Source organism: Neolamprologus brichardi, chromosome 11 (assembly GCF_056152115.1).
Source record: "Neolamprologus brichardi isolate AB-2024 chromosome 11, ASM5615211v1, whole genome shotgun sequence".
In the NCBI taxonomy this organism is placed as follows: domain Eukaryota; kingdom Metazoa; phylum Chordata; class Actinopteri; order Cichliformes; family Cichlidae; genus Neolamprologus; species Neolamprologus brichardi.
The window spans coordinates 12,435,547-12,462,564 of record NC_142114.1 but is presented as its reverse complement, the minus strand read 5'-3'; the positions used below and the strand labels follow the sequence as shown (position 1 = coordinate 12,462,564).

Genomic DNA, 27,018 nt, shown 5'->3' with positions numbered 1-27,018 from the left:
TGGTGACTTGTGCTATGGGTTTGGAGTTGGCCTCTAGTATTGTCCGCCACATCCCCATTGAGTTACTGATGAAGGCTCTCAGGGTCCTGTTGATCTTTTACAATTCTAGGCATTCCAGGATCCAGGTGTGGGGCATTGAGCCATAGGCCTTCTTGTAATCAATCCAGGCAGTGCACAGGTTGGTCAGTCTGGTCTTGCAGTCTCGGCTGACTGCTCAGTCTACCAGTAGCTGGTGTTTTGCGCCTCTGGTATTCTTGCCCATACCTTTCTGTGCCCCGCTCATGTATTGACCCATGTGCCTGTTCATCTTAGCCGCTATGATGCCTGACAGGAGCTTCCACATGGTGCTGAGGCAGGTTATTGGTCGGTAGTTGGAGGGGACCGGTCCCTTCTGGGGGTTCTTGAGGATCAGGACTGTCCGGCCTTCGGTTAGCCATTCTGGGTGTCTCTCATCAACTAGCAGCTGGTTCATTTGTGCTGCCAGGCGCTCGTGGAGTGCAGTCAGCTTTTTCAGCCAGTAGACTGGACCCTGTTCAGGGAGGTCGCTGTGGTCTGCCCTCAGATCCACTAGCCACTGAGCATTGCTGTTATGGGTTGCGTCCTTCTCCTATATGCTTTTCCAGTATTGTTCTGTCTCCAGCCTTGGTGGTGCTGTTCTCATATTGTTCCCCTGTCACTGAGAGTACACTTTGGCTGGTTCCGTGGAGAACAGCTGGTTTATTCTCCTGCCGTCTATCTCTCTGGTGTACCTCTTCAAGTGGCTGGCCAAGGCTGTGAGTTGTTGCTTGGCAGTTTCCAAGGCCTCAGATATGGACAGCTTTCTGTACTTCTTAGGCACCTTCTTCATTGTACCTTTCTGCAACTCCGATAGTTGGCTGACCTCCCTCCGTGCTAAAGAAAGAGAGACCTTTGAGATGTGAACGATTTGTGATGTTTAGTGTGTTTGCAGTGTGTATCTAGTGTGTAGTGTAGTCAATAGTTTTGTTTTGTGTGTCAGAACAATGAGGTGACTGGTCAATGTCACAGTTCCTGCCAAAAGGTTACTACAGGCAGACTGCAGTGTAAACGCTGTCTCCCGGTGAAAAAAACAGGAGGAGTGATACACCTCCTGCTGGCAGGCGTGCAGGTATCAGGCTTGTGATGTTCTCCTCTGTCTTATAGTGGACAGAAATTATTTTTTGGAGTTGCACACATAATTTGTGTGGCTAAGTAACTTGCTCAACACTGATGGTGACAGGAAGTGTGCTTAAATAGTGGAATTTATGAGCCGGTGAGGAGCAGGTGAGTTAACCAGCTGATCATTGAATATGTGAATGTGAATATCAGGCAAACATATGGAGACGCTGGGGAGGAGCACCTGTATGAAGAAACGTTTACCACTGACAGGGAAAAGAAAGAGAGAAAAATAAGACCCAGACTGGGCTAAAGAGTTATTGATGATCACAATCTTTTTATTTTCTCCATTTTTTTCATTCATTCATTCATTCATCATGTAGTGTGCATTTCATTCATCTTTTGAAAAAAAATTGTTTGCACAGTGGCTTTTTCTTTTCACAAGGATATTAACAGAAGTAGAGAGACAACGGCATCAATGTTTTTAGTCTTTACAACAAGAGTGAGTGTTGCTGATGTTTGACAATCAGTTGCCAAGCCCTTGGGATTTGTGATCATCGCCTTCTAAACAACATAATGCACAAATGGAGAAAAAACTGAGTCTTAGCCTTAAGTCACCAACAGGCAGATCCATAAACTGACTTATTATGAGATTTTGATCCAGTTTTACTCTGCACATCTGTTTTTATTATTACGGTAAGGTTATTTCATTCTGCACAGCTTTGCTGTCTTTATGGTAGTCAATGCAAGCACACATCCACATTAAAGCCACAGAACAGTCACGTTTTGAACTTATCACACATGACGCTACCCAGCGAATCAAGTCATTCCTTCAGAGTCGAAGTGCCATCAAGGAGACGAGACAAGGAATTCTGAAGTAGTAAGTGATATAAGAGGTTAAATGTTTTTGTGAGATTGTTACATTTGAAGTTTAGTTGAGGAAAAAGAAGAAAAGAGGGAAACTGAAACTACAACTTTTCCTTATGTCTTGTTTATTAAGTGATTTATTTGAAGACAACTTTCTCAAAAGTTCTATATTTTACTTTTGAATGCAAAAGGTACATTATTATTATTATTATTATTATTATTATTATCATTTTATCAAATAACCCTCCAGTTCATATAAATTAAATGATAAATGTTATTTAAATTGTTATTGAATTGTAGTTTCTTTCTTTGACTTGGCAGCCAGATGTTGAATAAATAAAGACATGGATTCAACGATTACTACTATTACTAACACCATTACTACCTCAAAATATACTGCATTGAATCATAATGCAGGTGAAACAGTAGAATATTCTGGACCTTTGTTTGGGCACATTTTCTCTGACTGGACAACTTTAAATCTTTATTGAATACACCTGTTAGGCACCCTTTCTGAACTCTGTCTGAATTTATTATTTTCTATAGTGACTGTATGAGTACATTTTGACCGTGTCTCAATTAGCCTGCAGTTTTTTGTGTTGCCCCCAGAGGTCAGAGTGGGTAACTAGGTCAGAGTATCTAATAGTAAAACAAAATGCACCCAAATATGGAAGACACAGAACAACAGAGACCCCTCCCAGCAATCTGCACAGACAAATCTGTTGCTACCACCTCGATATCTGCTTTCAGGGGTTTTTTTTCTACATAGAGAAATAAACTGACTTTGTTTTCTATTCTGGTCGTTTGGTTTCTTCTTCTTTTCTTTTCCCCTTTTTTCCATTTGACAGGGAATCCAGTGCTAATCATCATCAGACCAGATTAGCTCATCATTATTCTCAAGAAAGAGTACTGAGTGAATTTTGCGTCTCAGATCAGCCAGGCAGCAGCTTTATCAGGTAGGTGAAAAAAAAAGTCATCCTTTACAATATTATACACCTGTGTGTGGTGACACTAGTACTTAGATTTGATAAACATTCAGTAGATTTTTGTGTTCATTTTATAGGTTTTACCATACCTTTGAAATCAAAATAATGCACCTTAGCTGTTATGGGGTTTGTTTTTGTTTTGGGGGGTTTTCGTAAAGATTTGGGGTAATTGTAGTGATAACATATACAGTACAGCAGAGTGTATAAACATTATACAATAAATATGACTACACTACTGTGTCACAAAAATGTTAAAAATTATTTAGAAAGTTAAATATTAGTGTATATTGTGTGTAATCAAAATTGATTAACCTTAACACTATTAAGACCAAAAAAGAAAAACTAATTTAAAATGAACATGAAAAGAAGCCTAATGAACAGCAGAAAATTGCTTGGCTAGAAAGTGAAATATCCACTATGTTTGCTAACACGTTTGTCAGTCACTCCTTGGGGTTTTCAACCTCAGGTGAAAACTCGATAGGAGAGGCATTATGCGAAGACATGGCATTCATAGTTGTCAGTACTATTGAAATGTTGTATTCCCAAATGCTGAGTGGAACATTAATGTCAGTCTCAAGACGCTTCAGAAAAAAATGTCTAACATGATTGTGATCCAAAAGAAACCGCAGCCATCCTGCAAAGGTTTTTAAGAGAAAATTAAAAAGAAAACTCTGACTTGGATGAGTATGTGCACAAAATTAAAATAGCCAACTGGCACAAAGAGTGATACACAATATCTTTTATTCTTCAAATCTACACAAGACTGACATTCTATTCTTCCATTCAGAAATTTATTTAAAAAATTAAATAAAATTTTAACATTGGATTCTAAATAATGAAGGGTACGCCCTCTAGTGTTGCTTGAAGGTTTTGTTCCATGGCTGTATTTTTGGTATTGTCCGTTTTACCCATTTGTTTAAATTACACACATACATATAAGCAATATATGATACTTTTACTAAAATAATGCCATTATTTATTTGTGAAATATACTTTATTTACATTACACAGAGGGGAAATCCCTTTTCTACTGTGATGGCTCGTATTTGTCAGATAAAAATTGGTATAAATAATTATAAATAAATGTCTATTGGCATTAAAGCTGTTTGAACATCCACTTTGACAGCCGTGGTTTATTTTGGTTATGATGATAAAATGTAGTGTTTTGATTTCTTTAGTCTCAATCAAACATCCCAACATTAGAGAAGAATGGCCAAGCAGAAAATTATGATGGGATTCTGTCTGCTTTTTGCAGGTAACATCACTGGTCAGCTATTTATTTCCAGTCTCTTTATGCTTAATGTGTATAATTAAATAATTTCCTTGTTATTTTCAAAATTCTCTTTCAGCCATCTGTAACTCCGTGTCAAGTGATGAATGGAAGGCCACTGTTGTAAAAAGCATTGATGCTCTGGTTGGATCCTGTGTTGTGGTACCATGTTTATTCTCCCATACTGGAGGAAACCTTCCCACGTCCAGACTCAGAGGAATCTGGCATGAAAAAAATGACAAAAAAATAAACATCTATCAAGAGGATTATACACTGATTAAGGACAGCTTTAAGGGCCGAACAAGGCTGGTGGGAGAGCTGGGTCAGAACAACTGCACCTTAGAAATAACTGGAGTTAAAGATCATGACAACGGCCCTTTCTGTTTCCGGGTTGAACTAGTGCGAACAGAAAACAATGACCCCACCAAGGACATGTTCTCCTTTGTTGAAGACTGCGTTGAGTTGAACATGATCAGTATGTCACCAACTTTCCATGACTTCAAACATCTATACCAGTATTCTGTTAAATCACTTTGCCTCCTACTTTATGTCTGACTTTTTCATTTTCAGCTGAGCCTCCAAAGCCTACATTGATCCAACCAAAGACAGCCACTCAAGGAGAGCCCTACACTGTCACCTGTTCAGTCATCCACACCTGCCCCACTCATGTTCCTAAACTCACATGGAATCTGGATAGTACAAAGGTCATTGTGCATCATAAAGATATTAAACATGGAAACTGGGAGACACAGTCCATCCTGACATTCATTCCTGAGGAGAAGGATGACAACAGCGAGATAACCTGCACTGCTGAATTTAATGGAGGGCAAACATCACCTGAAACTTTCACACTCCATGTAAAACGTGAGATATTTTTAATTAGTTGTTGAATTTTGTAATGTTGAATAGAAGTTATACTCTGCTTTAAAATTAAAACTAGTTTTACCCATATGGAAAAGAAATAGTAAAAACATATATGATTTACTCATGAAAGTGGCCACTTTCTCATTACTTTCATATATTTTTTTAGTAAGTATACAAAACATACAAGTTTCATTATATAATTTTTCAAGGGATCTTATATGTGTTTTCACTCTTGTATGCTTTTCATACAAGTTTCATACAAGACAGATAAAAACTTCATAAGATTTATACATATCTTTTCCATATGGGTAGTCTCATTTCTACTGTTGCAGCAAAAAAGAAGGGCACTAACACGACTATTTTTTTCAGGTGTAGAGAACTATAATCACATCATCATTCCCTCTGTGGTGGGGATTGGTACCACTGTGGCCTTTGTACTCGTCTGCATTTTCATGACTAAAAAATACAAGTGAGTAATACAATGTCATGTCGATCTTAACTGACAGCAGATATCTGATAGGCAAAACACCTTGAGGAAAAATAAGTATTTTATATTTATAAGGCATGTCTTCAGTTCTAATTTAAAACAATTATGGAATTTAACTTTTTGTGCACAGCATCTTAATTTGCGTGCTTCCTAATAAACAACTTTTTTTGTTAAAGGAAACGCATTGAAGAGCTTCAAAGTCGAGATGGCAGGTAAAAAAACAACACAGTGATTTTAAATGATTTCAAATGTATTCTTTCATTATTATAATGTAGTTTTCCCCAATTTTTAGCATGTGGAATCGGCTGTCGAGGATGTCTCGCAGGTGAGAAAATAGTATTTGTGGGAGAGGAAATAGAGGAAAAAAACAGCTGCCCTTACCCTCCAGTGTTGTTTTTTTTTAAAAGGCTTAATGTGTCTTGCATTTTTGTCATATAAAATCACATGCTTAGCTTAGCTTTTTTGCTTAGCTCATTAGTACGTTACAAAGAGAAACAAACGAGAGAAACAAACGCGTGCCACATTCCTGAGTAAGTCATCCTCCTAAGACCCAAAGAACCACTTTTGTCATCTGTGGAGGACATGAGCCTGAGACCTCTATGTAAAGGACCATTTCTGCAGATATTATGATTCTGTTGGTAAAAAAAAGTCAAAAGGATTTTACTCAAAATTGTGGAAGGGGAGTCAAACTTGGAGCTTTAATGAAATGAGGCAGAGAAAGGCCAAACATTATAGCAGGAAGGTGAAACCTCAGAGCAAGACATATTAGCTTTTGTTTAGGAACAATATAATTGCACCCAGCATCTATAGTAAAACATGGTTTAATGTAGACCTCTGAATGCAAATTCATACGTTACACCCCCGCTAAGGCCACAGATGGTTGATTCCCTTCATAGAGGCGACCTCTGTGGTAGCTGAGAAACAAAATCCCACCACTTCAGAGTAATAATACTTCTCATCAATAATGGACATCAGGTGTCATCATTTTGTCCCTCCTTAGAAGCTGTATGTCGCTCTCTGAGCTTTTATCTTTTTGCTCTGTTATTTGTCCTTCCACCACCTCATCTGGATGACTAGGATGACTCTTCTTCTGCCTCACTCAGCCCTCTGTCACACCATCCATGGTCATTGTTAGTGCCATGGGTGACATGACTTAACAACCCAGGTTGAAGTGAGTGTTTGGCATGCAGAATGAACTTTATGTCTAGTACAGGGAACAAAATAAAAATAAAAATCATAATTTTGAAGAAAAAAAAAGTAAAAATATGTAGCAATATATAACATGTTCCTTTCAACCACAATAGTTAAATTATCTAAAAATAATGTAAATATCAAAGATTTTTTCTTCTGGGTGTCAAGAGGATAAACACTTAACCATATTTCTTTTTCATGTTGTAACTGTTAACTGAATTAACGAATAATTTAATTCGTGGAATCTCCAGGATTCGTTCTGGAGCAGGACCATCTCGTTCGGATCAAAGGCAAGAGTAATTCTAATGAACTTTAGTTCTCTGAATGCAGTAGATATTCTTAGTGTGTAGTTCTGTACAACCCCTTCCACAGTTCTGTAAAATGCTGCAGATGTTTGGCCTCACTGTAATTTGCATGTCTGTGCAGAAGTCCGAAGCCTTCTCTCATTTTTGATCAAATCTACACTTCTATTTATGTTTCTTAAAACATGCCTGTTTCTCTTCCTCTTTTTTGCGTACAAGGTCTATTTGGAGCAGATTTTCAAGGTAGGGTGTGAAAAAAACATTTATAGTGGCCAGTCTTGTCAGCTTCTTTTATAAGCGGTATATATATATGTACATATATATATATATATATATATATATATATATATATATATATATATATATATATACACATATATAGAGAGATATAGATATAGATATATAATTTATTTGTATTTTTCAACAGAAGGCCTAAAGGGGACATAGTAGATTTTGGTCATAGGTAAATATGCTCTAAGTTCTTAAAGAAGAATTTGTCTATTGTATTTGTTTTTCTGACTGTCTAATTGTTGTGCAGTCCAAACAATGTGAATTCGAAATCCTGTGATAACCAGAAAGTCACAAAACCTCGTTTCCCATCTCCCAAAAGGTACTCATCTTCCTCCCCCTGAATTAACCATGTGGTAAACTGCAGGTGTTCATTTGCATTGTTCTAATGTTATTTTTCCTATGTCTCCTCTGTATTGCTGCTGTTGCTAATGGCTCTTAGCCAGCCCAAATCTTACAATTACAAAGAGGTATTGTTAATTTGCCATCCATATGTTCCTCATAATTAAGTTCACTGATGCTATCAATATCTGTGACACTAACAAACTTCATCTCTCACAGGACCCTGATGAAGGTGATGACTACATTAATACTGCAGACCTCAACATCTATGGAAACATCTGAAAAACAAACAAAAAAAGAAGAATAAAAGCCAGCAATTAATGTTCTAATAAATTTAAATAAGTATAAAACAAATCTATGTGCACTCTTTATGATCACTTATCCTTGGGATTTCTCGTGCATGTTTCTTGTGATGATGTCTTCTGTCCATTAATTACTATAATCCTGTAATTTATGTTTGTGTGGTGTAACAAATGCTTGTATCCATAATTCTGCAAAATAATATTTGTAAAAATGCTACTCATGTTTTGGCTGAATAAATCAACATGAACCTTTTTTTTAAATGACTTGAATGCTGTTTTGTTTGGCCCCAGGGTTTGGCTGAGGGAGTCCCTTTTTAAATCATCACTGCTTTTGTATATATGATGTAATTTCACCATGATTTCATATTAAATTACCTAGATTTTATAATTCTTTTAATGTGCACATAGAAGGGAGCATAGAGAAAATTAATAAACAACAGTTGGCTAAAACAAGAGATATTGAATGCCTTGGTGAAAATGTCAAAGAACGAATCAAACAGCCTAAGAGAGGAGTGAATGTTAAAATTAGAATCAAATCTTAGAGATTAAAATGCAGATTGTATCAACTAACCCCCCCCAAACAATTTCCAAACTAAGTTAAGCTAAACTAAACAGCTGCTGGCTCCAGTGCTATATTTGTCTAACAGTTAGGGTGGGGTTTTTTTTTTTGTCTTACTCTGGGCAGTGTTGTGACAAGATAACTAACAAATGTAAGGTTCACCCACCACACCCCACCCCACCACAACCACAAACACCAGCACCACCATGCATCTGCACAAAGAAAACAAAACTGACTTCTAAAAAATTATGATCTCTCTCAGTTCCTTCAGTGCAAGCATAAAATTAGCCACTTCCTCCAACAATTATGAGAAGTTCCTCAAGTTACTCAAGAAGTTGGACTGACAAGTTTCACAAAGACAAGTCATACTTATCACCCTGAAGAGTTTAAAAGTGTAACTTATAAATTACTTATAAGTTACACTTATCGCATAAATCACACTTATCACACAAAGGGACATTTTGGGTTCTGGTCATATGTATTTATGAGCAAGAAATTTAAAAGACTTAATGTTTTTCTAACTGCACATTTGCACAATTGATTTTAAAAACCTTTTATCACAAGAAGGTCAGTGAGAAAGAGAACAAAGTGATAGTAACTGTAATTATTCAGTTATGCTTTTTTAAATTAAAATTAAACGCTTTTTAAATTCTGTTGTTTTGTTAAGAAAATAACCACAACTTTAATAGTTTATTCAACATGACACACACCATTAGGTTTTAGAGCTTTTCCCCACTTGTGGGTGGAAAATCATACCCTCCGCCCACACTGGGTGCTTAAAAAGCTGCATTTTTAGTGTTACTTGTATCTTCATGACTATTCATCTGTGTTGGTAAGTAAATCACTATTTTTTTTTCTTTTTGCTGAAGTAATATCAACAGATGTTTTTTTTATTAGACAAAATTTGTTCAGAAAAAGAAACTCAGAATTGTAGTTTAAAAATGTAGCATTCTCCATTTCTCCATTTTACAAAGGGGGGGGAATTAATGTTATATAAAGAAAAAAAAATTCCCGTAGGATTGTTTATATATATAACAATTACCTTTTTTCTGGCGTGAAAACCTGTTCTGGTTTAATAGTCTTTCAGTCAGTAAGAAAATGGGTTGGGTGCTGACTATACCATAATGCTTTCCAAGTATTACCCTCTTAAAACCTATTAAAACTCTTTTTTTGTTTAAGTGACCCTAGAAAACAATGCTGTACCTATTCCAGTCTGGAAAAACTCTGTAACAGTACCGTTTATATATTACTCGAAGACACCACTGTACCCCGATGCATACAGTAGTAGGGATGGGGCCATAATATAATAGAGATCAATCCCTTAATATTATATTATACTTAATTTTGGTGAAAATCAAGTGATGGTCAAGATCAAGGTCACACCAAATGTAAAAACTAGTAAAGACTTTATAATACATGCAATATCTTATGGATTGCATTCAAATATAACAAGAAATACTAAGCCTAGGGGGTCATGAGTATGTGTATTGGCTAAGCATTTGATCTTGATCTTCATTGTTAGTGCCCAAGGTCAAAGTTGACCTTGAAAGTTTTTTTTTTTCAAGAAACCACATCAAGTAATATGTCACATGACAGAACATGGAGAGAGTAACACAACACACATTTTATTTTTTCAATATGATACCCTATGACTTCACAAAGACAACGTAACTGACTGATGTCATCATATTGTAATAAAAGCATCATAAAATGTCAAGGTTTTAGTAAGTTTTAATTTCATATATTTGTTTCAGGAATGCTATACCATTAATAAGATGTCTGGGTCTGGACCATTTTTCCTGTGCATCTATAGCCTAGGTATGGTCATTTCAATGTATATATATATATATATATATATATATATATATATATATATATATATATATATATATATATAGATATATAGATATATATATATATAGATATATATATATATATATAGATATATGTACTCGTGTGTTTGTGTGTGTTTTATATTTCAGTTTCTCTCATTGCGTCATGATTCTCTTGCAGGATATATTTTGTGCAGCTCCAGTGCTTGGCAGGTAACAATGCCAAGAAATATCAAAGGATTGTTGGGTTCCTGTCTTGTTATCCCTTGCAGTTATGATTACTATCAGTATCCACCTACAAGACCAGATCGTGTAGTGTGGTATCAGTATGTGAGAAGAGGATATCCAATAGTATATGACTACTGGAACTGGAATGATGTGTTGGACATATTTAAAGGAAGAACACGTGTATATACTTCTTCACACCATCGGACATGTAGTCTGTTGATTGACCCAGTGACCTTGGCTGATCACAGTCAGAAGCTTTATCCCTGGGTGGATCCTGAAAATGTTGGATGGAGAACCTACCCTTTCTATGACACAACTGTAACAGTTGAAGTAGTGGGTAGGTCAATAATTTAAGATTTCACTATAAATTGATCACTATGTTGTTATGTGATTATGAAAATCTTCACATTTTATGATTTAAGGCACAGCAGATCCACCGGTTATCGAGATCTTTGGAAACATGGTGGTTGGGCAGTCTGTAACAGTGCAATGCAGTGTTTACCACACTTGTCCCACTTATCCCCCAAGTCTGAGGCTCAACATCCCCCTGCAAAACGAACGTCTAACTCATAGCCGTCTATCTAATGGAAGATCCAAAACTATGGTGACAGCCACTCTGTCCATAGAGAAAGAATATCAAATTGTGGAGTGCTATGTGGAACACCGTGGTGGTCGCTCTGCATCAGCATCTAAAACCTTAACCTCAAATTGTAAGTGGTGAAAGTAAATTGCATTTTATCCTACGCCATCTTTGATATTTAACCATTTTTAATTGTATCCCAGGCTCCATTTCAAGGCTGACTGTCAGCTCTGCATCATATGAATTTCTGGAGAGAGATCAAAGTACAGTAACTTGCACTGTTTCATACACATGCTATCGAAATATTCCAACTCTGACATGGAATTATGGTAATATGCCAGCCTCCTCTGATACTAGCAAGTTATCAGGGGGGGCTCTGTGGAGGACTGTCTCCATACTGACATTTACAGCATCAGCTAATGATGATGGAAGATCGCTGATATGTTATGCACGTTTTGCTGGAGGTCAGACACGACGAGCAACCATCACTCTCCGGGTAAAGAGTAAGTACAAATATTTATTAAATTAAATTTATTAAATGTAACAGCTAACCATACACCCAAAACTTTTACAGCATTTATAGGATTGTCCTGCATTTGTTTTCTCTCACAAACTACATCTGCAATAAAAGTGATAATACCTAATCATAGTTTACATATATGCTTTTGAAATGTATTTCATAATAATGACAATAATAATAGGCAGATGACCAAGTTTTCCAGTGGTGCCTGCAGTCATTATCAGCAATTAAGCATTTTTTAACCATTCATGAATATTCAAATGCAAATCTCAGAAACCCCCAAAAGTTGATTCTGTTCATCTGGACGTAGCCTTTTCAGTGGGAGGAACATTTCGTGACTTCTTCAGTGGCTCGTCACACAGAAGAGCTACCTCAAGGACTCCACGGTCTTTCATTTTGTAACATATTCTGTTACGTTACTCAATGAGAGTAGAATATTCTGAATAGTCTAAGGAGCTTGGAAAGAAAAGCATCTGGACTTCTTTGAGTTGCTTGAAGACGTTTCACCTCTCATCCGAGAAGCTTCTTCAGTTCTAAGGTCAAATGGTGGAGAGTCCCAGATTTAAACCCAGTGGGAGTTTCCCCCCAAAGAGGGACAAAGGATTAATTAATTAATTGATTAATTAATTGATTATAAAAATCAGTTGGAAACCCATCTGGACCAGGGGCTTTTCCACTCTGAAGGGACGTTATTGCATTTTTAATTTCTTCCAGCGTCAGACTTTGTTCCAATTGTTCTTTCCAGTCAGATTCAATTATAGGAATATTCAGATTGGCAAAAAAAGCGTTGAACTTATTTTGAGCTGGTGCTGAATCTCAGGAATATAATTTAGCATAAAACTCTCTAAAATAGTTGTTAATAGCTTGATGATCCTCAGTTGATGAGCCATCTGATAAGATGAGTTGTGAAATAACACGAGATGCTGCTTTTTGGCGGAGCTGGCTAGCTAATAATTTGAATGGTTTATCTCCCTCTTCGTACAATCTACTACGGGATTTCAAAATGAGTTTCTCTGCCTGGGTAGTAGTTAATAGATCAATTTCAGTTTGTAAGTCCACTCTCCTCTTAATCAAATCAGGGGTCGGAGAGCCAGATATGAGTCCGTCCAGGTTCTTGATTTCTAAGGATAACTCCTCAATCTTCCTATACTTCTTCTTCTTCATATATGCAGAATGAGAGATAAATTGTCCCTTTAAGCGTCTCCCAGAGGGTCGAAGCTGAGATGGCATCTGTCCTATTTACCTGTAGAAAAAAATCTATTTGTTCTGTAATGAACTTCACAAAGTCTGAATCAGCCAGTAAGAGTGGATCCAGCTGCCATTTCCGCTTTGTCCCCGGAGTCGGAAGAGTTACCTTAATACTAATCGGGGCATGATGAGAAATGACGATTGGATCATATTTACAGTCTGTAATAGCACTCAGTAAGTAGGGGTGAACCTGAAAAAAATCTATCCTAGAAAATGACTTATGCACATTAGAGTAAAGCGAATACTCCCTTTTAGTGGGATATTTAAATCAGCAAGGGTCTACAAGTTTATGTGCCTCTACAAATGACTGAATTGTTTGCACAGATTTAGACAGTCTTTGTCAAGATTGGGAAGAGCAATCCCAAACAGAATCCATTACCAGGTTGTAATCCCCAGACATAACCAAATGATAACTATCCAGATTGGGAATGGCGTTTGTTATCAACAGGGATATTATTATTAATATAGGCCAGCGCCACTGCAGGGTCGGGAAATCTCAAGCGTTTCCCGTTGTGTGTGAACTGCAGAGTGGCTGGGTAGAAGACACCGAACTTGACCTTTGCAGTGTGGACCTTCCTTTTGGACTCAGAGAAGGCTGCACGTCGTTTGTTGAGCTGTTCTGGGCTGTAGTCAGGAAATATGTGGAATCTCGATCCGTTGAATAGGAGCGGGCCCTTCTGTCTGGCGAGGCGTAGGATCAGCTCTCTGGTTTGGAAATGGTGGAGTCTGACAATGAACGGACGTGATCTGTTGTCACCATCTGCTGGTTTAGGAGCCAAACTTCTGTGGGCTCTATCCACCGATGGCGGCCTCTCGAAGTTGTTCTCCCCAAGCACATCAGAGAGTAGTTTGGCGATGAATTCTGTTGGTCGTGGGCCCTCCGTATTCTCTGGTATCCCCACAATGCATATATACTGCCGTCTGGTTTAGTTTTCCAAGTACGCCACCTTCTCTCTTAAAGCCTCTTTCTCTTTAACTAGCGAGGATTGGGAGGTCTCCATGCTGCTCAGTCTCTTGTCAACGTCATTTGTTCCTTCTTCCATGTCGGTAATTCGTTGGCCGTACCCACTCAGGATTGAATGCAGAGAAGCAATAGATGCCCAGTTCTCCTCCCGAAATGAGTCGATAGAGGCTTGTACCGCCGTAACTGCATTTGCTAGCGCGTCCATGCTGTTAGCTTCTGTTTCTGTACTGGTCGAGGAGTTTGAATCGCCCCTGCGCTGAGTAATAATGAAAATATATATATATATATTTCTTCACGTCATTATGCGGGCCGCAAGTAGAGGTGACATGGGCCATGAGATTGAGACACAGGCATTAGAGCCTCTAAATGCTTGCTTTGTTTGTTTTGGTGTGGAATTACCAAAAATAGAGAGGGTACAGCCTAATATATGAAACAGGAAAAGACCTCTGTGTAATCCATTTATTTCAACAAAGTAATTGTATTCTGATTACCACCTTTGTAAACGGTAACTGTAACGGAATACAGTTACTCATATTTTGTATTTTAACCCTTTAAAGCCGGTCGGAGCGGGCATGCTCTGTTTTGCGTAACTATTTTTAAATCCCTGTAGAACCGGAACCACGTAAGCTAGCGCAATAATTTTTTTTTGCATAGGAAACCGGAGGAGTTGTACTTACATCTTATGCCCTCAGCTTGTCCTAGGTCACAGTTTCTTTCCACATAGCTTTGCAAAAATTGCATAAAAAGCACTTGCTGCAACAAAAACATGATATTCCAGAAACACGCTTTGCCGATCCGATCAGCTGTTCGTAATACTTCCTACATTGAAATAGACGTCAACGCGAACTATAGCATGTCCGCCATGACCTGCCCAAAAGCGGAAGTGATGATTTTTGCGGGAAATGTAGTTTTTACTTGCAGGCCTTATAAGCCTTTACTTGGTGTTTTTAAAAGTCATGTTTGACTTTATGCTTTTCTGAATAGTTTGTGGGATGCTTAGACCTTAAGTTGCACTGCTTTAAATAGTTTATTTTGATGCACATGCTGTTTTCTTTGCAAATTTGCATTATAGGATTTATTTTTTCTGCAGTATATAAAAATTGGTGTATCTCAAAAATAAAACTATGAAGACACTCAAAATAAATTTCCTGTTGTTGTAAACTATTTTTTGCAACTTTTTTGTATTTAAAGTTTTGAGGGATAAACCTCTTAAATTTCTCTAAGTAGAAATATATGTAAAAAACAAAACAAAAAACGATTTTCAATTTTTTTTGTAGTTTATTGCACTTTTTTGCATGTTCTGTAGTTACTATGGACTTAATGCAAACATATTATTAAAATTTGGGCTATAATGGTTGTATTGATGTATAGCAACTTGAAATGCTCTGCAAAATGGCACTACAGCATGTAAAAATATAAAGTAAGCTCTGGCGGACTTGGTTCTATGGTAGGTCTTAAAGGGTTAAATATATAACGCCGGTACATGTATTCCGTTACTCCCCAACACTGCTCATGGTCATTGATTAGTGGTCTTTGACCAATGAGCTTTGATCAGTGGTTGTGGATCAATGGTCAGGGGAATTTACATATTAATGATCAAGGAACTGACCTCCCAGCCGATTGTTCATGCAGTGGTGCTAGTTTCAGTCATTATGTAAATGCTATGTTTATAAGATTGGGGAAACCTGCAGTCATCTGAGACTGAAGAAGTCACTTGGATGAGTGACAAAACGTTTCTCCCACTAAAGATGCTATGTCCAGGTAAACAGAATCAACTTTAGGGGATTTACTTACCTGGATGATTGAGCATGCATCAAGACATATTATAGAAATACAATGACTGACAGAGGACTTGCATCTATTATGATACTAGACCTGATGCAGAGACTGAATTGTAAGATTTTCAGGGTTAGACGGAGTAATGTGCAAGTCCTGGCAATGTCAGTAGAAGCAAATAAGGAAGTGTATACAATGTGCCATTCAGCACATAAGTAATCAAATAGTTTCTTCAGCAGTGGTGGAGACCAAAACAGAAGTAAAATGACATGGAACATTTAGGGATACAAATACAAATAATGGAGGCTAATATTGTTCTCTGTCTTTGAGATGTAGGAAAAAGAAAACTTCCATCATGTTTCCCAGATTAACTCCAGATGCACTTGGGTTGTAATAATGTGATCACAAATGTTTTTCCGTTATTATTCCTCAAAGTTGCAAAGAGATGTTTTGTCTCAAGTTCATTTAATTTCAAACAGAGTGTGAGCCCTTTTTAATCGTTAGGCATAAAAGGCTGAGGGTATTGTTGTTGCTCCACCATTGAGGGCACTTGAGTTTGAGAATGCAATAACTCAAGAATTAAGTCATCTGGTTTAAGTTCACAGGACAACTTTTGGAAAATCACCTGGGGTTTTCAAATTTATACCATACCTGCAACATCTAGGAGGCAGGGGTTAGCACTGGTGGCTGCCAATATTTCAGGGCTCGCAAAATCGCTAGCCCGACGTCCCGGGGCTAGCGATTTTTCCAGTCGGGCTACCAAAATCTAACTCAGCCCTGCCCGTTGGGCTGTCATAGGAAGGAAAATATATGTCTATGCTTTTGCATTCTTTCGCCAATGTAGCTGAGTAATTATGTCATTGGCATCGATGAGCCACTTTCAATGTGTGACGTATTGAAATCGCGTTTGAATTTGCGCTTGTTTTTTGCTTTCACTTTCATTTTGCGATCGCACGAACGGTGTGTAGAGAGCAGCAGCACTGATTGGTGAGTGACGATTAATTGCGCACCAATTCCACTGACATCGTCTTATCACTCATTAGCTTACTATTCAAACGCGACAAGTGAAATCTCTCGCAGCAAGCTTAAACATGTGAGAGGTTGAGTGCGCAAAGAATCGCTGACCGTTATGTAAGTACGTGTGTAAAAGCAGCAGGGTTTACGCTGGTATTTTAGTTCTGCTCAGCTAAATAAGACAGGTCAGGGTGAAGAAGTGACAGCCAAAGAAAAGCTTACCACAAAACAGAAAAGTTATGACAAATCAGACTATGAGGCAACAAGAAAGTGCAGCTTTTTTGGTTTCATGGACAAAAGAATTTCTGTGGCTGCAATATGACGAGCTAAATAACATGATGTTCTGCCAGGTGTGTTGTGAGTTTCATTTGATTTCTGAGTCGACAAGCGCCTTTGTTACTGGGACCAGTAATTTAAAGAAAGACCCCATCAGAACTCATGAGAAATGCAAGAAATGCATTATTGCCCAGTCTGTTCTTTCCCAGAACAAACAGCAATTGCAAAAAAACATACTAAAAATAAACCAAGCACAACAAGAACTCCTGAAAAATCAGTTTAGAACAGCTACTATGTTGCAAAGAGTGAACTACCACTGGCACAATGTAGCAGTCTTTGCAAACTTCAAAAAGCAAACGGCCTCAATCTTGGTTCCACTTGCCTCTTACCCGTGACTTCAGTGGAAATTTCAAATTCAGGATCTGACACAGACTGATTCATGTTCTACACAGTTCTTACAAGTTCATAGAAATTTCTGTTCAATTTGAACCAAGTATTTGAGTTGATGGTTGTAATTTTTATACAGTTGTTGTGATTTGCATTTTAACAATTTTTTTGATTAATTTTTGTTTCCGTTACAATATTATACTTTAATGTATAATATTGTAAAGGAAACAAAACATAAAAAAATTGCTCTCTTTTTTATTCGGGCTACTTAAATTTATTTTGGGCTACCAAAAACTGAAGAATGCCTGCCCGAAGGGCTACCAGAGATTTTGAAATTTTGCGAGCCTTGTATTTATTTATTTTTTGTTAAGATCCAAAGTGCTTCAAAAGCTTCTTCTCTTTTGCAGGAAACATACTCAGTCTGGGTTGGTCCTTCACTGCTCCAGCCACCATAACTGGGTTGAAAGGGTCATGTTTCACCATTCCATGCAAATTCTCCTACAAAAATTCCCAGCCTGAAGACCTTCAAGTTATATGGTACTTGTATCAGAGGAACGAATACCTAGCTGTATACAACCAAGGAGGGAGAGTTATTAGAAAGTTTGATGGTCGAACAAGCTTGACTGGATCAGTGACTGAGAAGAACTGTAGTCTTAAGATTGAAAGGCTGGAGATGTCAGACAACCGTAACCGACTTCATCCATGGATAGATAAGAACACAATTACTTCCTACCACACCAAAGGTCACTCATTTTATGATGGATCTACTGAACTTATTGTTTCAGGTAAGCATTCATTAATTTCTTCAATTCAACTTTAATTCCATTGATAGACATCCAAGTTACTACAGAATGTAACCCTTACCATGACAAACTGAGTCCTCTCTGATTTATTTTTTATTTATTATTTATCTGTATTTTAGTTTTGTGCATGTATAATTTGATTTGCCTCAGCATATAAATTGTAGTTAGAATCTTTAACTTTTTCCTGGCACAGTGTTGTCTAAACCCAATAAATGTATTTCAATAACACTTAAAACTACAATACTTATATCAAACCATTAAGAGAGACACATAAAATAATGTGAAGAAATATTTATTTTCAACTATCTGTATTTTTTTTCTTCCCTATCACTTTTAACTAAGTTTGTTTAATTGCGGTTATTACTTCCTGCAAATGACTCAAAAGTTGCTGTGTTGCTGTAGCTCTCAATTTTTGCTTTGAATTAACAGAACATGCACCAGAACCACAGTTGAGCATTATTGGTATCCTCAGAGTGGGAGAGCAGGGCACTGTGTCCTGCAGTGTGCAGCATACATGTTTCTCTGCTCCCCCAACCTTAACCCTAAAGGGTTTACCTGGAATTGATCAGAACATGGACAGTCTGGTATCTGAAGGGATTTGGGAAAGGAAAATTGTTCAAACTTGGACAGTAAAGGAAGAGCACCAGAGTGCAAGTTGTGCTGTTAACTACCCTGCGGGTCAGAGTGCCGAAAGGTCGATTCCACTGAATGTTGAATGTGAGTACCATGTAATATATTCAGTGTGCAATATATTTCATGTACTGAATTTAATGTGACATGAAAATGTAACATTTTCCATTTATATCTCAGGCTCCATTTCGCCATTGAATATAAGCTCTACATCAGATGAATTTCTTGAAGGGTATGATAGCAAAGTAACATGCACTGCCTTATACACATGTCACAAGAATACACCAACTCTCACATGGAACTATGGCAGTGTGGCAGCATCCACTAATACAGAAAAGGTTCCAGGGGAGACTCAGTGGGAGACTATCTCCATACTGTCATTTAAATCTTCACCCAGCGACAACGGGAGATCTGTTACCTGCTTTGCAAAATTCAAGGGGGGGCAAACACAAGAAGTGAGCATCAGGCTGCGGGTAAAGAGTAAGTGCAAATAGTAATTATCTTCATTTAAAAGCTCAGCCAGACAGACGAGAAGTTATTAGAGTAGATGTATACTAGAAAAAAATGAATGTTGTTAGTGTGGTAGGAATGACCGTCATTCGGCAATGTGATTGCAAAGTCTTTATTTACAATGTGCTTTTAAGCAGCTTTTCAGTTCCCCATAACTTTACAGCTTATTCATCTTGCTGCTTCTGCTACCTCTTCTCTTTCTTCCCTGGCCATGGCAGCTACGTCCATGTCTGTTTTGTCTGTTAAGATTTATTTTTAAGATTAAATAGTTCTTCAAAAGTTTTTTTTTTTTTTTTTTTTGCAGGAAACATACTCAGTCGGGGTTGGTCCTTCACTGCTCCAAGCACCATAACTGGGTTGAAGGGATCGTGTCTCATCATTCCATGTAAATTTTCCTACAAAAACTCACAGCCTAATGACCTTCAAGTGATGTGGTACTTGTACCAAATCAATGGATTTCCAGCTGTATTCAAACAAGGAGAGAATGTTATTAGTAAGTTTGATGGTCGAACTAGTTTAATTGGATCAGTGGTGGAGCAGAACTGTAGTCTTAAGATTGAAAGGCTGGAGATGTCACACAACCATGACCGACTTTATCCATGGATAGATAAGAACGCAATTACTTCCTACCACACCGTAGGTCACTCATTTTATGATGGATCTACTGAACTTATTGTTTCAGGTAAGTGTCATTGAACTCCCATTTACAGTCACTTCAACTTAAATCCAAAAAATGATTACAGAAAGGTTGAGTCAGGACTTCACTTGTCACTACATTCAGTCATTTAAAATTTATTTTGTTGGTTTGTTGCTTTTCTATAAAAAAACAACAACAAACTAACAAATGTGCAGTAAAATATTCAGTATAACAGAGCAACCAATGCATTTAATTCCCACAAACTGGCTGTTATACAAATACTACAATTATGTAAACATTCATATTTCTGGAACATAGAACTCAGAAGTTACTGTATCACTATAGCTCTTAAATATTTCTTATTCACAGAACATGCACCAGAACCAGAGCTAAATATTATTGGTACTCCCAGAGTGGGAGAGCAGGGCACTGTGTCCTGCAGTGTGCGCCACGCATGTATTTTTGCTCCCCCAACCGTAACCCTAAATGGTATACCTGGAAAAGACCGGATCACGGACACACTGGTATCTGATGGGATTTGGGAAAGGAGAGTAGAACAAGTTTGGGAAGTAAAGGAAGAGCACCAGAGTGTGACTTGTACTGTTAGCTACTCTGGGGGTCAGAAAGCCACCAAGGAAATTCCACTCAATGTTGAATGTAAGTTTAATGGGAGGTTTTACTTTAATTAAACAACAATTGCTATCATTAAGCTTCACTCTAACGTTTTTGCTCAGGTCCATTTCAGGAAATCACTATGAATGAACCACCAGGGGAGTTAACAGAGGGCATGGCGAAGAATGTCACTTGTTCTGTGATCTTTAAGTGCAGGAAAAACAGACCAAGTGTCATCTGGAACTACAACAACATGCAAAGTTCATTAAACACCAAACAGACTCCCAACAATACATACACTATAGTGTCAAATCTAACTTTTATTCCCTCCCTAAGTGATGATGGTAAACTTTTGACTTGCACTGCTCAGTTTATTAGTGGGGAGTTCTCAACATCTGCAACTCTTACTGTAAAACGTGAGTTCCTACATGTCGCCCTCCTGATTGTTTGATACTTTACAAAATATACCTATTAGCTTTCTGTTGGAAAACTGATTTTGTTAGATTGGTAAAAAATAAATAAATAAAATAAAGCCAGCCGCCAATTAGCTCAGGTTAGCACAAACACAAGAAGAAGAGGAAACCATTAGCTTGACTAGAATTAAAGCTAGCGTGTTTGATTTGGGCATTATATATGAACATATAGCTGAGTCATAAGCTGGAAGTCACTGAGAAGGGAAAAGAGGGAAAAATACAAAACTTTTAGATAATGTATCCAGAAAGACATTTTACATGTGCATTAAAGTGCCAGACCTGTAATAGATGGGCAACTTGTCCAGGGTGTACCCCACTTGTCACCCTATGAGCGTAAATTGGATCAGCAGAAGAAAATTGAAGGATTGCTAGATGGATGAAAAGTGCCACAAAACATTTGTAAAGAGAAAACTAGAAAGAAAAGTATAAAACCTGCCTCCATCTAGATTTAAAAGATTGTCTCCATTATTGCCCAGGGACAAACAATTTTTATAACACTTTATAAGTCTTATAACTGTTTCTATAAATCTGAACCAATAGGCTTATGGCTTACACCTTACATATGAGACCTACTTTCATCTAACTTTCCAAAAACACAAAAATACTCCTCCAGATGTTGAATTGTTATTAATTGGTTGTTATCATTTTCCCAGAATATGAGAGAGATCCATTTGAAAATTACAGTAAGTGCACTTGTCAGCACTCTCGAACTCTTTTTGTTTTCATCATGTCACATCTCAAGAGGATTAATTTAAACCAGCATCTAACATTTTTCCCATTACAGCAACCTCTGCTTTGCCTGCCGACGTCCCTTTAAGATTTAGTGCCTTGACGCGCTCCTGTGTGGTGATTCCCTGCAGTTTCCAGTACCAAGAGGATGAACTGATGACCCGTGGCATCTGGTCCAAAAAAAGCGGAGACATTGTATTCCATAATGGCCAAAGCTATGTAATTGACCATTTTAAGGGCCGAACCAAAATGTTAGGAAATCTAAATGAGGGAAACTGCTCACTGGAGATTGACGACATCAAGCCCTTTGACAACGGACCCTTCTGTTTCTATGCAGAGAAAGGACATGAGACACATACATTCAACAACAGCTGTGTATTTATTATCATGAAAGGTTTGGAGTCCCACTGTAGATCACTGAAATGTGACAAACACATTGCTTTCTAAGTATCAAGTATAATCTTCTTTGTGTTTGTCATGCTCAGCTTCTCCAGAAAAACCATTGATGACCCCCGTTCCAAAAGAAGTTGACGCTGGTTCAACTATAACTGTTTCGTGTTCTGTTACACACACATGTTCATCACATCCTCCGGTCTTCTCATGGAGTGTCTCTTACCTCACCATTGAGGTCTCAGAGATCATGATGTCACGAGGCACCTGGCAGACAACTTCCACAATCACTTTTATTGTTACTGAAGGAGATGGAGTCAGAAACCTCACCTGTAACGCTATCTTTTGGCGTAACAGGGAACAAGCCCACACAGTCAGCTTAAATGTGAAGGGTTAGCAGACACACTTTATCTCTACTCTATATGTTATCGAAGTATTTCATCTGTTGAATTGTGTTTATTAACCTCAAATGTATCTACATCACCAGGATCACTGATGTACCAGTTTACAACTGCTGCTCCAGTGGCCTTTCCAGTCTCATTTGTGGCTCTCATCATAATCACCTTAGCTGCAGTGTTTGCAGTGTTCATCTGGAGAAAAAGGTTGAGGAAATATAACATTAATTTATATCATATCATATTTCTGATATTGATTGCAGCTGTCTGTGTAACAATGTTACAATGTGTTGACTCTGAAGTTGAAAATTTTCTCCTCCAACCAAATATAGGAAACACACAGATGAATCACTGAAATCACCACCTCGACCAGAAAAAAGGCAAGTTATTTTAACATAAAAAGTGAATAATAATGACATAATTCAGTCATGAGTCAAGACCTCTCATCACAACTGAATACAGGAGTTTGCACTTTAAAGATGTTCTAAAATGATTCAAAAGAATCTAAAAGCATCCAGAGCCTGCTTCAACAACATATCCATATTAATTAAATGTAAATAGGTTTTATCAGTCATATCATATCTGACACAGAAGAATGAAGTTGAGATGGTCGAATGAGCTGCATGAGCAACATGATAAAAAAAAAAGTCGATGGTTGCAATTCTTGTTTTAAACACCTGATGTCTATAAATGTGATGTTTTAGCTAATATTTGTAAAAGCATGTGTGAAAAATGTCACTAATTTGTTAATAACTCTTACTTCTTATTTTTTTAACGTCTCCACCAAAACAACCCCGTAAATATTTCTCCCTGTAATTTCACAGAAGATCACTTTGGGATAGATTATCCAGGTAACCATTTTGAAGGATTCCTTTGTGACTGTTCACTTCATTGTATCATGTCATATGAAATAAAGTGACTCATGTGATTTATTGTGCATAGACTGTGCCTTGCATTTTAAAAAAACTGACTCCTATTTGTCTCACAAAACATTTAGGAGATACACTGATGACAGAGACAGACCACCAAGGCCAGAAAAAAGGTATATCATCAGTGTTCTGCAAACTGAAGAAATACAGTAAAACAAACCAACTAACAATGCTTTGCTTTCAAAATAGGAGGTCCATTTGGAGTCGATTTTCCCGGTAAGGAAAACAAAAAAAGCCTTCATTTGTAACCCTGATATGAATGCTTAACTGGAAATATCCTGTTGATTGTACTCTTAATAGAAAAGAAGAGGATCGCATGGCATGGCAACATGAGAGGAAGCCCAGGTGCTGTTGGATTTTGATTTTACAATTTTTTACTGTTAAAGTTGTTTCTCCTTCTTTTTCTTAAGTAAAACTGCAGAAATGTCCTAAAGACCTATATGGCCTCTAACCACCTGCATTGAAATTCAGATAAAACTGAGGTTATTGAACACGTCCCTAAATTATTTAGAAATATTGTATCTAATCAGATGCTTAATCTGGATGGCATTACGTTGACATTCAGTAACACTGTGAGGAATCTTGGAGTTGTTTTGACCAGGTTTTTGACCTTTCAATGTGCATATTAAAAAAAATTGTAGGATTGCTTTATTGTATTTACCTAATATCTCTTAAATTAGAAACATTCTGTCTCAGATGCTGAAAAACTAGTTCATACATATTTTACTTTTAGGATGGAGTACTGTAATTCATTGCAATTGGGCTCCCTGAAAAGCCTTCAGTTGATCCAAAATGTTGCAGGAAGAGTACTGACAGAGACTAGAAAGAGAGGGCATATTTCTCCCCTTTTGGCCTCTCTTCATCACCTCCCTGTTAATTCCAGAATTAAACTTAAACTCCTTCTCATGCCATTCACGGTCTTGAAGAATTAAGCTCCATCTTATCTGAAAAACCCCATATGGAAAAGATATATATAAATCTTATAAAGTTTGTATCTGTCTTGTGTGAAACTTGTATGAAAAGCATACAAGAGTAAAAACAGATATAAGATCCCTTGAAAAATTATATAATGAAACTTGTATGTTTTGGATACTTACTAAAACAATATATGAAAGTAATGAGAAAGTGGCCACTTTCATGAGTAAATCATGTAAGCCTTATATGATTTACTCATGAAAGTGGCCACTTTCATGAGTTAAGTCATATACGTTTTTACTATTTCTTTTCCATATGGGACCTCATAGTACCGTATAACCCCAAGAGAGCACTTTGCTCTCAGACTGTGGGCTTACTTGTGGTACCTAGTATATTTTAAAGTAGAATGAGAGGCAGAGTCTTCAGCTTTCAGGCTCCTCTTATGTGGAATCCCAGTTTGGATTAAGAAGACACTCTTCCTACTTTTAAGATTAGTCTTAAAAGTTTCCATTTTAATAAAGCATATTGGTAGAGTGGGATTAGATGACCCTGAATCCTTCCCTAATTAAGCTGCAATAGACCAATCGGACTTCTTTTTCTTTTTTCACTCACTTTATGTTTATATGCCACACTATATTTAATTATTAGTTATTATTAATATCTGGCTCTCTTCCACAATGTGTCTTTTATCCTGTTTTCCTCCCTGCACCCCAACCTGTTGCAGCAGATGGCTGCCCCTCCCTGAGCCTAGTTCTGCCAGCTGTTTCTTCCTGTTAAAAGAGTTTTTCTTTTTCCTCTGTTGCCAAGTGCTCGCTCTATTTTAGGTCTCTACTGTGCAATGTAAAGTGCCTAGAAGCAACTGTTCCTGTGATTTTGCACTGTTTAAATAATAACTGAATTGAAGTGACTTGAACTGAATTGAATTCTTTCCTTTGTCTTGTCTTTTTCTTCGTCTTCTTCTTCTTATTATTATTTTCATTCTATAGGCAGTCATTTTGGAGCCGATTTTCAAGGTAGTATTTGTAGTCTTCTTGTTTGTTTTTATATAATTTTTAAAATTTCCCTATATAAAAGAAATTTACATACACACATTAAGTAATATTTTAAAAAATGTTTATACATTCTGCAGACGCCAAGACCGCACTGCGAACATCAGTGTTGCCTATACGTAAGTATTCATAGCAGTACGACAACCGCCATAATGTCATAGTAAAAACAGTCATAAACTAACTTGTTATTTTCTTTAACTCCCATAGTAAAAACAGCAGCAATGTAACCTGTGGAGCTGTGTCCAAACCACGCTGTCCATCCCCGAAGGAGTGAGTTTTATTCATGCACTTTTTCTTTAAATGACATACCAATGTGTTTTATTTCTTTATGTTTGAACAACCTGCTTCCATTTCTATGTTGTTTGATACAGTAACAGGAGACGACCATCCCCTTTCAACCCTGAGGTTAGTGATGTTGCAGTGAATGACAAAATCCAAATCAACCAAATTTAAGACTTTTTTCATTAAATAACATTACAACATCCAGACTGATTCCATCGCAGATTATTACTTAATCTGTTAAAAATGTTATACTTTCTCTAAAGTAATTTATTTTGTTATGCTTGATAACAATGCCAAGGTTAGTGTAAGGAACTTGAATTATTTATATGGATGATTTTTTTTTTTAAACAAATCCCTGCTAACTAGACTTTGATTTATTTAAAGTTAATTTAGTTTGTTTTGTTGTGTTTGGAAAAAAACAAAAAAGCTAATTATTTAAGAATCATTTTAGATTAAACCTAAATAAATTTTTACTCAAAATTCTTGCAGAATCAACTGTACGGCAACCTTTGACTCCTTCAAAGACATCCCAGAGACATCTTAATCTTTCAGGCTCATGTATCGCAAGTCTCCTGTTTCAAAGGTTATCATCTAGCTGAACAGTCATTATCAACTGCAAAGACGCCTGTGGTGGCTTCTGTTATGAATACATGCTAATGCAAACTGTACTGTTGATGTTGATGCATGATATGTGGGGGAAAGTTCTTAATGATACTGCAGGATCTAATGTTTTTATAGTTTAACTTTCACTTGGCTTTCTTTAAATTTCATTTAATTCAGTCACTTACAAAATGATCTAGTAACTTGCTTTGCTTAAATCTTCTCACATGATAAACAGCAATAAACATGTTTTTTTTCTGATGTTGCCTCAGTTATTTGTACTGTTGAGTATTTTATTTTCAAAATTGCTCAGTTTCCAACTACTGTCTCACAGTCACTGTGAAAAAGAAAACGAAAAACCGAGAGTTCACATTTTAAGGCAGGCAAGAATAACAAACGTATTTTTATTCATTGTACGTCGCTCTGTTTGATCCCAAATAGACTAGACTACTAAAATTATTGCATAGTAATCATTTTTTTCGGTAAAAATACATTCTGAAAAAAATACATTTAATAAAACATATATTTACAAAACATGATTCACAATTAGACATAAATGTTTTATGAGAGGTGTGTTATAATTCAAAGATGCTCTACAAAAGCACAAATACATGTAGATTTGTTGGAGGGATACCCTGGTTGGCGGCACTGCACTTAATTAGTTTAGG

General features: G+C 37.1%; 2 protein-coding genes across 3 annotated transcripts; both read left to right on the top strand.

Annotated features, from left to right (window-relative positions):
- The first annotated feature begins 1,918 nt into the window (after positions 1-1,918).
- Positions 1,919-8,273, top strand: LOC102791994 (myelin-associated glycoprotein-like). 2 transcript variants are annotated; one of them, XM_006794751.2, is made up of 14 exons: positions 1,919-1,993; positions 2,829-2,936; positions 4,145-4,221; positions 4,316-4,711; positions 4,807-5,100; positions 5,470-5,569; positions 5,764-5,799; positions 5,880-5,912; positions 7,030-7,068; positions 7,300-7,323; positions 7,508-7,543; positions 7,619-7,690; positions 7,811-7,838; positions 7,930-8,273. In XM_006794751.2, exons 3-14 carry the CDS (start codon positions 4,176-4,178, stop codon positions 7,990-7,992), a joined length of 1,167 nt encoding a protein of 388 aa, XP_006794814.2. In that variant the 5' UTR covers positions 1,919-1,993; positions 2,829-2,936; positions 4,145-4,175; the 3' UTR covers positions 7,993-8,273. The 2 variants fall into 2 exon arrangements, with proteins under 2 accessions (XP_006794814.2, XP_087703879.1); XM_087847753.1 differs by lacking the exon at positions 1,919-1,993 and having other exon boundaries at positions 2,729-2,936.
- A 1,105-nt stretch (positions 8,274-9,378) lies between these two features.
- LOC102792984 (uncharacterized) lies at positions 9,379-26,588 on the top strand. The gene is made up of 25 exons (XM_035909488.2): positions 9,379-9,403; positions 10,326-10,389; positions 10,585-10,968; positions 11,054-11,341; positions 11,415-11,714; positions 17,804-18,181; positions 18,629-18,916; positions 19,010-19,309; positions 19,644-20,021; positions 20,346-20,633; positions 20,711-21,004; positions 21,715-21,744; positions 21,846-22,184; positions 22,276-22,572; positions 22,668-22,782; positions 22,908-22,955; positions 23,400-23,426; positions 23,573-23,617; positions 23,694-23,720; positions 23,805-23,849; positions 25,406-25,432; positions 25,549-25,587; positions 25,676-25,738; positions 25,840-25,873; positions 26,240-26,588. Exons 2-25 carry the CDS (start codon positions 10,347-10,349, stop codon positions 26,261-26,263), a joined length of 4,101 nt encoding a protein of 1,366 aa, XP_035765381.2. The 5' UTR covers positions 9,379-9,403; positions 10,326-10,346; the 3' UTR covers positions 26,264-26,588.
- Positions 26,589-27,018: the final 430 nt, after the last annotated feature.